The sequence below is a fragment of the Phyllostomus discolor genome, chromosome 2 (genome assembly GCF_004126475.2).
Source record: "Phyllostomus discolor isolate MPI-MPIP mPhyDis1 chromosome 2, mPhyDis1.pri.v3, whole genome shotgun sequence".
Taxonomy (NCBI): Eukaryota; Metazoa; Chordata; class Mammalia; order Chiroptera; family Phyllostomidae; genus Phyllostomus; species Phyllostomus discolor.
This window is the reverse complement of record NC_040904.2, coordinates 214,812,292-214,828,692: the sequence shown is the minus strand read 5'-3', so window position 1 is coordinate 214,828,692 and position 16,401 is coordinate 214,812,292. Positions and strand designations below refer to the sequence as shown.

General features: G+C 58.5%; 1 protein-coding gene across 1 annotated transcript in view; it reads right to left on the bottom strand.

Annotated features, from left to right (window-relative positions):
* Nucleotides 1-14,465: 14,465 nt before the first annotated feature.
* The window catches only part of FBLN1 (fibulin 1), a 59,691-nt gene continuing 57,755 nt past the window's right edge, over nucleotides 14,466-16,401 (bottom strand). The window contains exon 17 of the mRNA XM_028532712.2: nucleotides 14,466-15,232. Within this exon, the coding sequence (XP_028388513.1) occupies nucleotides 15,093-15,232 (140 nt within the window). The 3' untranslated portion in view covers nucleotides 14,466-15,092. The remainder of the gene's footprint in view (nucleotides 15,233-16,401) is intronic.

Here is a 16,401-nt window from a genome sequence, read left to right as displayed (position 1 = left end):
GGGAAAAAGAAAAGCGAACTTCTTTTTATAGACTTTATTTTTATTTTTTAGAGTGAGGGGAAGGAAGGGAGAAAGAGAGGAAGAGAAACATTAATGTGTGGTTGCCTCTTGCATAACCCCTACCTACCAGGGACCTGGCCTGCAACCCAGGCACGTGCCCTGACTGGGAATTGAACCAGCAACTCTTTGGGTCACAGGCCCGTGCTCAACCCACTGAGCCACACCAGCCAGGGTAGGAGAGTGATCTTGACATGGCCCATTTCACAGACGGCCGGGTCCAGGCTCTCTGAAACTCACCGGTGACTGGAAGCTGTGTGCACAGAACGTCCAAGCCCCCGGGGCGGAATCCAGTCGGCCTGGATTCTACGAGAAACGTCCCACTGTTTTTACCCAGCGAGGCCCTCCCTTATCTACAACCTGCCCCGGGTTCTGCTGGAGGGGCCGAGCTTGTTTGCATGTCTGTAGGGGAGCGTGACGCCAGCCTGTCCTGTCTCCCGCCCGCTGAGGTATTCCAGGAAAAATGGGACCGACCACTCTGACCAACTGTTCCCACGACTGGGCGGCCCCCTTACAGCTGGGTGCCCGCCACCTCGCAGGGGCTCGGAGTCAGCGGGAGGCAGGGCGGACCTGGTGTACCCCGTGGCCTCGCCCCCTCTCACCCAACACTCCCCAACTTGTCCCCGTCTGAGCAGCAGCCACCGTGCCAAGGAGCCAGGCTGGGAGGGTGCAGAAAGTGCGGAGTTGGCTGGGTGCTGGTGCCGGACGGGCTTGTAAAGGACTCAGCGACGCTGCCTGCAGCTGCTCAGCCGATGGGCCGGCATTCCTCCCCTTGCCGCTGTCCCTCAGGCTGGGCTAAATTCACGCAAAAGGGCGAACTCAGGCATTGCTGTATGTCCAGAGGGACATGGGCGTGGGGGTCCCGGCCCCTCTGGCACAAGCCAGGGCCATTTGCGGTTGAGGACTCGGCTGTGCTGTTGCCGCCGCCTGCTCGGGCCCCACCCTCCTCGCTGTGTCTGGCGGCCCCGTGGCAGCCTGGCTGCCCCTCACAGGCCTGCGCTGTCCCTTGGGAGACTGGCCTTTCTTACAGACCCGGCTGTGCGAACCTCAGCCGGACTTTCAGAACCGGAGAGACCCGGTGTGACCCACGCAGGCGGCCTACCGCTCAGTGTCCTCATCAAACCCCAGGGGAGAACACATATTCCGAAGTTTCGAGAGGCCCCAGGGGGGCGGGTGGGGGAAAAGGCTGAGACTGGCCCAGGCCCCTCCGCCCCTCCCCCTCCCCCTGGCAAATTCTTCCGGTGCTGCTGCTGCTGCTGCTGCCCCTGTGACCTCGGCTCCATCAGGCAGCCCCTCTGTGCCTCGGTTTCCCCGTCACCTGTCTGTGTTGTAGGACTTCGGCTGTCTTCTCCGCCTGGCCCGTTCCCCCTGCCTGCCGCTAACCTGTGTCCACGCGTGGGCCAGGCGGGTGTGACCAGCAGCCTTTGTCCACTGTGGCCTGACTCGGTGGGAGTCGGCGTCCTGGCTCCCAGGAGGCCGTGATTAGCGAGCATTTATCAACCGGGTCCCGGGACGCGTCTCCGTTTCCATGACCGGTATTTTCCAGGGCCAACCCTGAGCTGCGCACCGAGGTCGCTTCTCGAGACAGAACAATGGAAGCGCATTCCTGCTTGGGTGGCTGGAGGCAGGTCGCCCTCCCGGGCTGTCTGTCTATCGGTGAGGAAAACAAACACAGGCACCCCCCCCAGCCCCTCTGCCCCCCCCAGCCCCTCCACCCGCCCTGGACAGGGAGGCAGCCTGTGAACCCAAACACACGGCCTTGCCCTTTCCATCCCGTTCTGGGGGGCAAAGACGCACGGACAAGGGAGGGTTAGCTGGAGGAAAACTAGACCGCCTGCCCCTGACCCAAGGGCAGAGGTCAGATGGACCCCTTCCTGGCTGGGGGGGCGGGGCTGGGCTGTGAGTGGCAGCCGCAGTGGTCACTCCTACTGGGGGCTGTGGGGCATCTCTGGGGCCCTGCAGCGGACCCCCCAGCAATCAGTCCCCTACCTGGGTCTTCCTCTGCTTGGAAGCTGCTGCTGCTGCTCCTCTTCCTCCTCCTCCTCCTCCCCTTCCCCTCCCCTCCCCTCCCCTCTCCTCTCCTCCCCTCTCCTCTCCTCTCCTGCTCTCCCTTGCCAGCAAGATACTTGCTCCTTCATTCCTTGCTGTTGATCCCCGCGGCAGGCTTTCCCTCCCGTCCTGGGAGGCCTTTCTCTGCGTGTCTACCCTGTTCTCGTTTTACAAACGCACCGTCTTCTCCAGTCCCGCTACGGACACCCAGCCCCGCAATTCTCGGTTACTTGGGGATTGCTCTTTCTCTTTCTGTGTTGGCTTTGCTCTCCAACAGCAGAGGCTTCCCCCAAGTCCCCGTGCCTGGGTGGGGGGGGCGGTTCTCGCGTTTCCCGGTGAGGCATATCTGCCAGCTGCAGGGAGCCCCGTGCGGTGGGCGGGGCTGCGTCCTCATCCGCGCAGTTCGCGGGACCGGGCCGTAGCGGCTCCCTGAACGTCAGGATGTGGGAGACCGGCCTTCAGAGGAGGGTCTGAGTGAGGAGGGGGGAGCGGCTGCCTCCCCCACCCCCCCCCGGGGTTCTCGGGAGTGCGTGGCCGACTGTGCTAGAAGCCAACCTCTGGGTTTGTCCCAGAGAGGCCGGCGTCCACAAGGAGTGAATTCTATTTGCTCAGAGGCCGGCCCTGCTCTCTGGTCTATGGGGTCACGGCCTTGCACAGGCTGGGCGGTGGGCGCACCGCATCTCCCTGCCACCACCCTCCAGGCCCTCCAGGCCTGCGGGTCCCAGGGACCCGGGCACTCTGGGGGGGTCCCCCAGGCCGCTGTGCCGCTTTCCCACAATGCCAAGCTCTTCCTTTGTCTGCTGCACGGGCCTCCCCCACCCAGCTCTTCCTCAAGGGCCCACCGGCTGCCGTTCCCCCTAATTACAATTTACTTCATTTGCATGTGGTTTTTCATTATAATTCTTCCCTGCACCTCGCTGGCTGGGTTGCCAGGCAACCCAGAGCCGACTTGCTTGCTCACTCAGTCATGGGCTGGCATTTCCTGGTCTCGCTGCAGCTGTGCTGGGGGTCCCCAGAGGAGGCCCCCCGGCCTCCGCCATGCTCTGTGCCTGCTGTGCCCATTTCTGCACCAGGTGTGGGTGGCTCGGACTTCCGTGTGCCCCGGACTCACTCAGTGTCCGCTGGCTGACTCGGGGACCGCGGCCTTCCTCCCGCACAGTGAACCCTGTTCTCAGTGCCCTGGGCTCCCCCACCCCTCGGGGCCGCCTCTGGGGTTCTCGGGATGCTCACTGAGACTGCGCAGGAAGCCGGAGCACCATGTCGTCCTCAGGACCGGTTCCAGCGCGGCCTGTGACCGCGTTCCTGCCACCCCTCCATCCCGGGTCACCACACAGAGGCCGCTTCTCCCTCCCGCTCTGCCTGCATCCCGTGCCTGAGGTGGCCAGGGCTTCCTTCCCCTTGGCCCTCCGGTGCTTAAACTGGAACCTCAGGGGATTCTGATTGAACGTGTGCACCTTGATTATAACCCTTGGTTCAGGACACTGTCTGCTGCATGAATGAATGAATGAATGAATGGAGCGATCTTCCGCCAGGTCCACACCCCACAATCTGTTTCAGAGAGGGAGGTGGAGTTTTAAGCGATCTCAGGCTTCACTGGGTGATGGGTGCTGAGGAACAGGGACAAAATGCGGTCAACGGGCCCACAACTAGACCTCAGGCCGCTCCCTCCGGGCCTTGAGTTCCACACCCTTCCCTGCAGTCAGTGAGCAGCTCAAGCGGCTTGCCGTTCCCCAGGACCCCTTGGGGGAGTGTGACTGTGTGAGGAAGTTAACAGGGTGTGGACAGCAGGGCCATCTATGAGGATGGAGTTTGAGATCAAGTGCATAAACTGCAGCTAACCTGGCGTGGAGGAAAAAGGGGCCACGCGCTGACCCCGATGAGCTCAGGGCAGCTCCGCATGGCGGGCCCCACAAACTCAGAGACGGAAAGGGGCCCCACGGGATGGTCTGCACATCATGTTCCGTGCTAAAAGCGGGTTGTGGCGGGTAGCCACATCCTAGGCCTGCAGCGTCCTGGGCCAAGGTCAGTCTGTACCTTAAGTCAGTCTGCCTATTGTGCGTTTGCATCTAAGACAACCTACTTTGGAAATATCAGGGTCATCCCCTTTTCCAGACGCCTCGGGGTGGCACCACCTGCCGCCGGAGCAGGGGACCGCAGAGCGGGCCCTCACTGTTGCCTGTCCCCCGGCCCCACCTCTGGGGCTGTGAGTGCCCATCGCTGACTGTGCTGCACCCGGCGACAGGGAAGTGGGTGTCTCTTCGTTTCACTTTTCATTCATCCCCAGAGGTCCCTCTGCTTTGCCGTATCCCCCTCCCCAACCTACCACCAGCGCATGTCACGGAACCCCGGACGCCTCCTGCTCTGATTCTAAAGCACAAAATAGGCTGTGGAACTGCCACTTCTGGAGTATTTCCTCATCCCGCTGAGGTTGTGCTTCCTGGCAGTTGTCCTCAGTTTGGCTCAAATACACTAGGAGACTTTTTCATGTTATAACTTATTAGGACTATTCACATGACAAATTAACTATAAAAGGCCCGATTTCAAAAAGCCGAACTCATGAACACTTTGAGGGGCAGGGGGCAGAGGAGAGGATTGAAACAACCAAAGAAGAAAAAGAAATTCTGCCTTTTAATTCCAGCTCAGCTTCTTACCAGCTTTGTGGCCGGGGGCCACTCAGCTCACGGATCTAGGGTGTCATTGTCCCCCCGTGGCTCGGGCTCTAGGGGCTCCTCAGTAGAAATCAGGGCTTGGACCCACACTCGTGGTTCAAGTGGAGGGAGGGGCTTACGACAGATTGTAACAAAGGCCGTGACTGTGCCCAAGAACGCCAGCTTGCGTTCAGGAAGACCGGGTGCCAGGAGACACGCTCTTCCCCGGCAACCACGGTGTGAGGCTACGTCAGCATCGCCACTCCGCCCCGGGAAACGGACTCGGAGGGCGGGACGACGTCCCCAGACCCACACAGCTGCCAGGTACGGGGTGGACGGAACTCAGGTCTGCCTCACCCCCGAGCCTCTGTGGGTTTTGCTTTTTTTAAAGATTTTATTCATTTACTTTTTTAGAGAGGGAAGGGAGGGAGAAAGAGAAAGAGAGAGAGAAACATCAACGTGCGGTTGCTGGGGGCCGTGGCCTGCAACCCAGGCATGTGCCCTGACTGGGAATCGAACCTGCAACACTTTGGTTCACAGCCCACGCTCAATCCACTGATCTACACCAGCCAGGGCTAGAGCCTCTGTGTTTTCATCCTGGTGGATCGTCTGCTGGGGGCCGCTTTAAGTGACGTAATCCGTATCTCCCTAAAGAAACGCTGTGGTTTTACTCAGTGTGCCTCCAACAGCTGTACGAGCACCACAAAAAAAAAAAAAAGAAAGAAAAAAGAAAAAGAAAAGGAAAGAAGGAGAAGGAGAAAAGACTCTATTAAAGATGTGAAAACATCCATGTCAGGGGGTGCTGGGAGGGGAGCTCAGACCGATCCGTGCTGCTGGGAGTCATATTATTTTTAATTTTTTTGTTTGCTTTTCTAAATTTAAATTTTTTATTTTTTTTATTTTAATCATTGTTCAAGTACAGTTTTCTCCCTTTTACTCCCACTCCAGCCCACTCACCCAACCCTCCCCACTTCCCTCCCATTACCACCCTCCCCCTAGTTTTTTGTCCACGTGTCCTTTAAATTTGTTCCTGTAAACCCTTCCCATTCTCCCCTGAAATTCCCTCTTCTCTCTCCTCTGGTCGCTGTTATTTTTAACTTTTCTGCTCCCGAGACGGGGAAAGCCGGTGTCCTGTCCGAGCCGCCCGTCGCTGCTGGAGCCCGCACGTAGACACGATGACCGACGAGGACAGGCCAAACCTCGCCGGGCGCTCCAGGCGGATGCCGGTGACTGAGAAGACGGCAGGTGGGGTGCCCTCAAAAGCCATCTCAACATCTCACCTCAAGCTAACGGTTTCGTAAGGAGAAGACACACGTAGGTACGGGTTTGGGGAAAAGGTGCATCAGATAACAGCCGCATTCCAGGGGCAGTTTTCCTGGTACTCCTGTGTCTGTCTGCTGATGGCGCGGTGGCTCAGCCGCCACCTCCGCAGCCTGCAGAGCCCCGGGGCACAGGGGTCGGGTTGCGGGTGGACCTTCCGGAGAATCACAGACCATCCCGCAGGTCACGGATTCCAGTTCCTGGAATAACCGCTTTCCTCCTGAATTAACCACAAGCCTACCAACAGGACTGAACTGGAAAGTTTACACTGGAAAGTTCAACATTGTTGTTACGTCAAGTCTCCCAAACCGATCTATAAATTCAATGTAATCCCAATAAAAAATCCCCAGTGTATATCTTTAATAGGTGTCAACAAGTTGATGTATATGGAATTGCAAAAAGCCTAGAACAGGCAGAACAATGCCGAAGAAGAAGAACAGAGTGGGAAGACTCCGTCTAGTGGCTATTAAGACCTACTATAAAGCCATCACCGTTAAGCAGTGATAATTAAGCCGTGTGATTTTGCCACTAGAATAGACAGAGACCAGTGGAATAATATAGAGAGTTCCGACACAGACCCACACATGATTGGCCACTTAATGCACAATAAAGGAGCTGCAGCAAGACAGCAGAGAAAATGGTGGTTTTGTCGATAAATGATGCCGAGCCCTGACCGGTGTGGCTCAGTGGGTTGGAGTGACATCCCACAAAGCAAAATGTTGCTGGTTCGATTCCCAGTCAGGGCGCATGCTTGGGTTGCGGGTTTGATCCCTGGACGGGGCAACGGATCGATGTTTCTCTCTCATGGCAATGTTTCTCTCCTTCTCTCTCTTTCTCCCTCCCTTCCCTTCTCTCCAACAACTAAATATTAAAAAAAATAACTTCTATAAGCCTGACCAAGTATTTTATTAGTAACATTGCTTATATTCTCGTAGGAAAACAGCGCCATTCCGGCCCACGCATGGCCCCAGCGCAGGTCACGTGGGCAGGGCCTTGCACGCGGCTGGTCTGCCCGTGGCCCTGGTCCTCCCGCCCGCGGAGCAGGAAGCCTTCCGTGGAGCTGCTGCAAGGCCGCTGCTCACTCGCCTCTGGGCCCACGAAGGAGGCTGCCAGGGGCCAAAGCAATCGGACATCTGGTTTCTCACCGCACCTGGGCTCTGATGAGGTCTGGGATGTGCTACCGTGTCCCCGCAGGGCACAGCTGCCAGAACGCCCCTGAGCTGCAACCCGGACGGGCTCCTCGTGGCGGGCGGAGGGTCATCCCCTCGCAGTCACCGTGCCCCTTTCGTTTAGTTGTCACACCGGCACCTGCGGCTGCTCTCCCTTCCGCTGTCTGACCCAGACTGGGCTCGTCGCTTTTGTGCTGGTTTTGCCCGGGCCTTGGCCTCGCCTCCCCTCGCCTTGGGCGTCCAGTTCTCGCAGGCAGAAAGTGGCTCCTTCCGTCCAGAAGGAGCGAAGGGGCTGGGGGCGGGGGGTGGCAGCTGGAGCTGGCTGTGGGGGCGCCCGTACTGAGCGCTGAGCACGGAAAACCACACGCACTCGCTACAGACTCGTGTCCTGCCGTCCTCTCTCCGCCTCACGCTTTGTTCGCCAGGGCATCGGCTGTGTCTGTGGTCAGGGCCGCAGCCTGTCCTCTGGCTCAGACTTGATGGGCCAGGCTGACCGTCCAAGTCCCACCCACAGGAGTCAGCCCTTCCGACTGTGCAGGACGCCAGCCAGGGCGGTTCCGAAGGGGCCGGCCATCCTTGCCCCCACGGGCTGCCGTCTCTACCCGATGGAGGGACGGGCGGGAAAGAGCTGGGCACACAGGAGGCATCTGCAGCTGTCACCAGAACAGTCCTCCCTGACTGTGGATGGGCAGGGGGCTGGGGGAGGGACGAGGCACCAGGCACAGTGCAAGCGGCTTTCCTGAATAGTGCCAGGTCCTCACATCGGGCCCAGAGAGGTTTAGCAACTTGCCTGCGTCACACAGTGTATCAGTGACCGCCGGGACGCAAATCCAGGCTACCAGGCTCCCCAGGCTGAGCTCCTCACTGCTGTACTTTGGCTGTTATCTGGGTCAGTCGCCAAAGAAACCGTGTCCCTGCCCAGCCTCAGGGTGGCCATGGTCACCTCTGGCTCAGGAGACAGCCCCTAAGACCCACTGAGACAGACGCAGCGCGGCCTGGCCTCTGCGTGTACCAGTCAACAGGGTGGCCTGGCCTCTGTCCACCTTCGGTGAGGCTGGCTGCGAGGGTGCGAGGGTGCCCCAGGTCCTGGCCAGAGGAAGCCTTTCCCCGGGGGCCCCCATCTGTCACCAGCCGCGGTGCAAGCACCGGGCACGCTCAGTCGCCCCTGCGGTCTTCCTTCTCTTGCTTCTTGCTCAGTGCCCCTCCCCCAACAGGCTGACAGGCAAAACTGTGGACGGTGATATAATAACACTAATAACGGGGAGGCAGTGTGAATCCCCGGAGGCCAGAGATAAACTAAGACGGTGGTGACAGTCGCCGCGGCCGCTGAAAGATGTGTTTACAGCGTTCCTTTCCAGCGCAGCCTGTGGGCTGGCAGCAGGGGGCGGGGGCCACCTGGCGCTGCAGGGACGGCCTGTGTCCTGCTGCTCAGCAAACGCCCGTCTGCTCTGGGGGCAGCCCTGCGTGTTCATCAGGATGCGGCGGGGTGCGGGGTGCGGGGCTGCCGGGCTGCGGGGCTGCGGGGCTGCGGCTGGTGGCACGGGCAGACCCTGCAGAGGTTCCGGAGGGCAGCAGGGTCGGAAAATCCAGCTGGGGAAGCGACTGTGAGATCCTTCCACCGAGAAAAAATAGCAGAGGGGGAGCCGCGGGCACGTTCTCTAACACGGTGTCCCAGCGTCCATGTTCAGCTGCTTTTTTTTTTTTTCACTAACCTCTCTTTCAGGTAGAAAACACTCAATACGGACTTGACCGTGTTGACCCTTATTAACTGCACAGTTCGGTGGTGTTGAGTACACTCACCGCAGTGTGCAACCACCACCGCCATCGTCTCCAGGACTTTCCCATCTTCCCAAACGGAAACACTCACTCCCCTTCCCCTCCGGTCTCCAGGGACCTCCCACTTACTTTCTGCCTCTATGGATGCGACTCCTCGAAGAGCCACAGGTAGGCAAAAGCACACCTCAGTCGTCCCGCAGTGACTGGCTTAGCTCACTGAGCGTGACGGCCTCACGGTCCATCTGTGTGGCAGCAGGGGCCAGAGTTCCCCTCCTCACTGAGGCCGACAGGCGTTCCACTGCGTGTGCTAACCGCACGGAGTTTACCCATTCGTTCGTCAGTGGACGCCCGGGCTGCCTCCGCCTCCTGGCTATGGTGTCGGGTGATTTCTATTGTGATACTCTCTTCATCGTTCACAAAATTATTTCTAATTCGGGCCTCATTTTAAATAAAGATATGAGATGACTTCCCTTAAATAAGGATATGAGATGATTTCCTTAAAAAAACCAGGCTTTAGAATGGTATAGACTTAAAAAATGGCCATTGGAGACAAGGTGGGAGATAACATTACAATGTAAATGTCAGATAGGGCATTATTCAGTTGGACATTAGATTTGGATTTGAGCTTCCCGGCAGCCAAGGTAAAAAGGGATACGTTGGTTCTTAGAATTCTAAAAGCGCATGACATTTTTAGCAGCAGAGTTAGGAAAGGTAAATGATAACCAATTCATTGAATCTTTCTTGGAGAATGTATTTCTCTAAGTATGTATGAAACGGAAATGAGTTTTATTGTAAACAACTTGGTGCATAGAGAGAAAACCAGCAAAATAAAACTTGTCCAGCAAGTTGGCAATAGACAAATATGGAAACCAGCTGCTTCTGGCCTGAACAGTGCCCACACCGCCCTGCAACTCACCCACTGGCCGCTGCGTGTTGCACACCGTATCTTGGGGCCAGCTCACACCTGTGCTGTGGAAAACGAGTGATCAGTATTTGTTCTAACCCGTGGAACCCTGTGCCTGCCAGTTGAGGCACTGGCGGCCAGGGCGGTGGTCGTGGTGGTGGAACGGGCTGAATTTAAAGAATCAAGCACTTGGGGCTGCGGCTGGGCCCACGCAGGGCACACTGCAGTAAAGGACAGCTGTCTGAGTGAAGGCCTGGCCCACACAGGCGGAGGGCCCCAGGGCTAGGCTGCAGTGGTCCCTCAGCGTCGTGACATAGCCGGGGCCTGGCCCAGGTACCAATGCGTCTGACCCAGAGACAATCTACTCCTATGAGGACCATGCGGGGGCACGGGGAAGGAAGTGGAGGCTGGCTTTCCAGAAGTGTCTCCAAAACCCACAGGAACGGCCGAAGCCCCAGGGGAAACCCCTGACTCTCCATCCTCAAGGTGATGATGAGGCCTCGGCCACCCCGGCAGGGCCTCCGGGGACTTGCCCCAGCACAGCAAACAGGCAGCAGCCACGGCCAGCGGCTCTCAGGCTGGGTGCTCCTGGGATCAGGCCGAGGGCAGGGGACCCGGCGCGCCGCTTGCTCCTCCGGGACGGGACCTGGCCCAGAGGCCAGCCTGGCGACTTCCCATGAGAGTGGGTGTCAGGCTCCCCGCTCCTAATAACCCCCTTCTCCGGGTGGGGTGCCTGCACACAATTACTTAAGCAATTCCCCGGGCTGGGTGGGGAGCCGCAGCCATCACGCTGTCAGGAGAGGCCTAGAGACAGGAGCGTCTCCACTCCGCGGAGGTGAAGACATTCCTTTCTGATTTCTACAGCCCACCTGGCCGGCACAGTTAAAGTGGCATCTGGCCCCAGGTGGGGGAGGGGGGGAGCCCAGGGAGGGGAGCATTGACCGTGGTTAAAACCCACACTGTAGTTACGGGGTACCCACCATACCAGCAATTCTTACCTTTATTGCTTCTTCTCCCTGCCCTCCCCCAACCTCGTCAGAGTCACTAACACACTGGCATTCGAAGGGGATAGGGCTGGTTCTTGGTTCGGGTCGAAGGTCAGAGGTGAGGGGGCGAGGGTCCTGGTGATTGCCAACCCCAACTGCTGAACAGACTCCAGGGAGGAGGGCTGGTTCAGTGCACAGAGTCCTGGGTGGGGGCGGGGGCGGGGCGGGGAGGAGACTAGAGCTTCTGGCAGAGGTCTGGCCAAACCCAGGCTGGCCCGCCGAAGGTTTGGTACGGGGGACAAAAGGAGGGTGAGGGGTAGATTTTGGCCGGATCAAAGAAAGACCTTCTCATGCTGTGAGACTCTGGACTATGTGGGTTCTTGAGAGATCAAGAAGCCCCCGAGACCCCCGCCCACCTCCTTCAGCCCCTTCTGCCAAGGTCACAGCAGCTGCCACGCCGATATCGGTCCTCAGACGGCTTGCTGGTCCCGCCTGCGGGTGGCACTCGGGTCCTGCCTGTTCTCGGTGTGTGTGAGCTCGTTGGCTCGGACCAAAGACTGGGCGGCTCAGACCACAGACGCTTATACCTGGTCATGTAACACCAGGTGCTGGACAGTTCGGGTCCCAGGGAGGACTGTTTTCTCGGGTCGTCCACAGGGCTTGTGTCTCTGGCTTGAGTGCCGCTGGGGCGGGGCACCTGGGAACCGGGGATGGCTGCCGCCATGCACCCACCCCCCCACCCCGGGTGGGCACAGCACAGCCAGGAGAGGGGCGCACTGGGCAGACGGTCCCGAATGCGGATCTGAACTGGCCCCGGGTGAGGCCCCCGCCACGGCTGGCACCGCTGGGGCCCCCGCACAGACCAGCAAGAGTTCCACGGATGGAGCCCTGTCACTCAAAACCACTGAAGATTACTCTCCTACAAACTCCTCCGGACTTCCGCTGCCGCGGCTGCTGGCCCACACCAGACTCCGAAGAAGGTGGTGTCTAAGCGAGTAAACAGTGTGTCCTTCGAACAACCCAGGGGCGGCCGGAAGTCGGGCCACAGTTGTTTGCGTGGAAAACCACACAACAGGAGAATGAGTCACGGTGCAAGGATGGTCTGGGGTTCGCACACTCACGACGGTAACCTGCTTTTGCCCGCCGCTGCATTTGTCCCGGTAGCGCTCTGTAAGGGGACCTATGACGTCGCAGTGCTTGTGCCGGTGTCCTGTGGGGCCATCCCACTGCGGCCTCACAGCGAAGTGCAGGCAATAGTTTTCATTCTGCGGCGGAGGAAGACGAGGCTCTGAGACATCGAGTTTTGTGCTCAAGGCCACACAGCTCCAGAGTGGCTCGTTCTGCGCTTGAGTCTGCAAAAGCCACAAGGTTTTTTTTTAAAGATTTTATTTATTTAATTTTGGAGGGGGAAGGGAGGGCGAAAGAGAGGGAGAAACATCAATGTGCGGTTGCTGGGGGCCATGGCCTGCAACCCTGGGATGTGGCCTGACTGGGAATCGAACTTGCAACACTTTGGTTAAGGTTGTTTTTTTTTTAAAGATTTTGTATATTTACTTTTAGAGAGAGGGGAAGGGAGGGAGAAAGAGAGGGAAACATAAATGCGCAAGGGATACGTCGATTGCTTGCCTCTTGCACACCCCCAGCGGGGGAACCTGGCCCACAACCCAGGGATGTGCTCTGACTAGGAATCGAACTGGCGACCCTTTGGTTTGCAGGCTGGCGCTCAGTCCACTGAGACCCACCAGCCAGGACCCCGCAGAGATTTTTAATGTTAAATGTAATATCTCCTCAAATCATCGTGTCTCCAAAATGCCGACTGACCTTGTAAAATATTAGCGGTAGACTCTAGGTGTCAGTACCCTTTTTTTTTCATTTATTATAAAATTCTTTCAACCATTCAGTATGTTTGAAACTTTTCATAATAAAATATTAGGCAGGGAAAACTTGCAGCATGACTTCCAGATGTTTTTCCACTTGAACCAACTTGAGAACCATGGTACATCTTACAAAAGCTGGCTGACCTCCCCCAGTCCTAGCCGGAGGGGTCGGCCGGGATTCCCGGCTCCACGCTGCCCAAGGCAGCCACTTCCTGCCGCCGGCTCCTGCCGAGGCGAGGCTCCCACCCGCCTCTCTGAGACTCGGGATCAGGCAGGGCCAGGACTCGACTCCCGCTTCTCACCTCCGCCTCTGCGCCTGCCAGCTCCCAGGCCCCAGGGCCCTCAGGGAGGGCTGATTGGCTAGCCAGGGTCATGTGCTCATCTGAGAGCCAATCCGGGGCAGGAGGCTTGGCCCCACCCACCAACCGCACCTCCCAGTCTAACAGGTTCCCGACAGCCCCACGGAAGCCTCAGGAAAGAGGCAGCTTCCAGAAAATTCCCTCTCCAAAGGCCTGGGCCCCAGACTTGACCCCCAAGCTGCAGGTGGGAAACCGGGACCCCAGGTGGCCTGCGCATTTCCTGCCCTTCACCCCGAGACATCATTCCTGCGATCAGATCCCAGGCTCCGCCCCGCCCCTGCCAGGACCCCGATCCGCTGGCATGGAGAGCTGCTCAGATGCCCCCTGCACTCTCCTGGTCCCTGGACCTGGCTCCCGGGACTGTCCAGCCTCTCTTTGATGTGCCCGGAAGGGGTGACCTCAACAACGTCCGCGAGTTCCTGAAGGTGGAGGGAGACCTCGTTCCACAGAGCTGGAGTGGCGCAGGCTTACATGACCAGGACACCGGCCACCCTGGAATCCCAGCGAGGCTGACGTCCCACGGGGGCCCCGAGACCTCGGCCAGTGCCAGGGCCGCTGAGCCGAGCTGAGCTGGGGCATTCGGAGGATAGAACCTCCGAGCTGCGGACGGGATACCCGCGAAGGTGGGGTAAGCCCAGGGCAGGATTCGGAGCAGCTTGTGTGGGAAAAGGGCTGGATGCTGAATCCCTGTGCATCCAAGGGCGTCTTGGGGGGTAGGGTGCTGTTGTTCCGACCCCTTACTTTGAGGGTGGCGTTGGGACACCCCGTAAAACCAGCCTGTCCACCTCCCGGCTGACACAGGTTGTCGGAGAGGAATGGAATTTGGAGTCTGATAACTGGAATTCCATCTTTGTCTCCGAACAGCTGCGTGACTTTGGGCAGTTGGGTTCCCAGTCTGAACCCCGTTTGCTCACTCCTGACTCAAACGTGACCACGCCCACCGTGCCCGGTGGCCAGGAGCGATGCGCGGAGCGCCCCCTGCCAAGTGACTCGGCGCACACTGGCGGTCTCGTCTTCCCGCTGAAGAGAATCATTCTTGCCCAGCGACTTCTGGAGGGGACACTCTCAGAAGCCACAGCTCTGTGACTTGCCCAGCAGGGCTGGACGTGGGTGTGGAGTAAGCCCTTGAGCCATGCTTCTCCCAGGGCCAGTGCGGTGCCAGAAATGGTGTGGATGGGAGGTTTCTCCAGTACACACAGGCCAGGCCCCACCCCGGGACCCTGGGCGGCTGGAGGGTCTCTGAGAAGGCCTCGGGGGACATTCCCGGGGCCCTTTGCTCCTGGGGATCCCCTTTTTTGAGAGACTGCCACGCACAGGCCATCAGGAGAATCACAAAGCTGTTTATTTTCCACCTCTAAGGAAAGACGGATGCAGGGAGCGGAGAAAACCCCTCATCCCCTGGCGCACGTGCTGGAGCCACACACGAACCCAACTGTGTCTTTACCAACGGGGGGCTGGGTCCACAGAACAGCGACTGGCCCCCAAGTGTCCCTCAAGCCACCGCGTCCACAGCGGCCGTGTCCCTAGAAGTGGGCCTACAACACCTGACTGGCAAAAAAGGCACCAAATGTCAACGTTCACACAGTCAGGGCAGACACGGCTCTGGTCTGGGCTTGGAGGGCAGCTGCCCCCCGAAAAGCACCTCCCTCTCCCCGCTCCTTAGCCACGCCCAGCCCGCAGGCCGAGTAGAGGCAGCAACCTGTGACCTTTGTGTTGAAAAATGAGTCCGGTTTTCAACCAGACAGTTGTGCGATCGGACCCGCCACTTCAGCACCAGAATACACCGATGGACGTATCCATCGGGCCCAGCTTAATATGCGTCAGCCTAAAACTACGAACGAATGCATGCGGTGGAGGCGCGCCTGGGCGGCGCGCGCAGGGGCAGGCCGCAGGCGGCGGCGGCGGCGGCGGCCGTGGCCGTGACGTGGCTGCGCCCTGGGCGGGGCCTCAGAACCAGTACTCGGAGACGAAGATGTGGACGTTGACGACGTTGCGGTGGGACACCACGCCGCCGACCACGTAGCTCATCTCCAGCTTCAGGACGGCCTGGGACGGGCCCACGATGGGCCGCACTTGGCGCACGACGCCTGCGGAGAGAGCGGAAGGGGTTTGGAAGTCAGCACGCCTGAGACTTTCTCTCGAGGGATCTCAGAACTAGAAGGGGCCTGAGACCGCATGGGATGCCGCTCCGAGCCAGGTGCTCGAGTGCCCCGCGTGGCATGTCCCTCCCGGGGGTCACCCCTGGGGCCTGCTTCCGCCTCCAGGGACGGGTGACAGTGAGCTCGCGCCAGCCTTTCTGCCGTGCACAGCTCAGACCGTGTGGGGGTCTGTGTGGGGGCTTTGGAGTCGGCGGCTCTGGGATCACGGCCAGCTCCCACTCTGTCCGAGCCCAGGCTTCCTCCTCGACCACCTCCCCCTGTCAGAGGACGTCAGAGCCCAGAAAAGGGCCCTGTACGGGGCAGATGCCCAGGAGACACCTGTCCCCTCCCTCCTGTGCCCCGTTCTGACCCTGGGGCAGAAGGTCAGAGTTCCCGTCGCTGCGGGAACTCGAAGGAAAGAGGCGAGGGGCCGGGCGGGCTGAGAACTATTTCAGGACGGAGAAGCCGTGCGGAGGGAGGGAGGGAGCATGCCTGCAGTCGGACACACACTCACTTCCAAGTTGTCGTATTCACTAGAGCACGTAATTACCGCACCATGTGTACACACGTGGTGTAATTATAAACACAAACCAGCGCTGGCTGGTGTGGCTCAGCGGATTGAGTGCTGGCCTGCAAACTAAAGGGTTGTCGGTTCAATTCCCAGTCAGGGCACAGGCCTGGGTTGCAGGCCAGGTCCCCAGGTGGGGGCACATGAGAGGCAACCACACACTGATGTTTCTCTCCGTTTCTCTCTCCCTTCCCCCCTCTAAAAATAAAATCTTAAAAAAAACCCAATAGATATTATATAAAAAATATAAATATAGCATATAGTATTTTAAATATATAAACTTTTATATGTACCTATATATATTTTATACTTGTCAATGTTTATTTTATAAAATGTGTAATTTATATATTACTGTATAAGATAAATTTATATATAAAATAAATATCACAAATAGAAAAATAATTGTATTACACACACTTAAGTAAGCCTTCCCTGCCGCCTGTGGAGCTTTAATAGCATCGACAGTTCAAACCCACGGGTGCTTGGGCCTGTCCGTGGGCTGGGCACTGGGCGCTGTGGGCAGGGCGAGTCATTGACAGGCTCAGTGTGG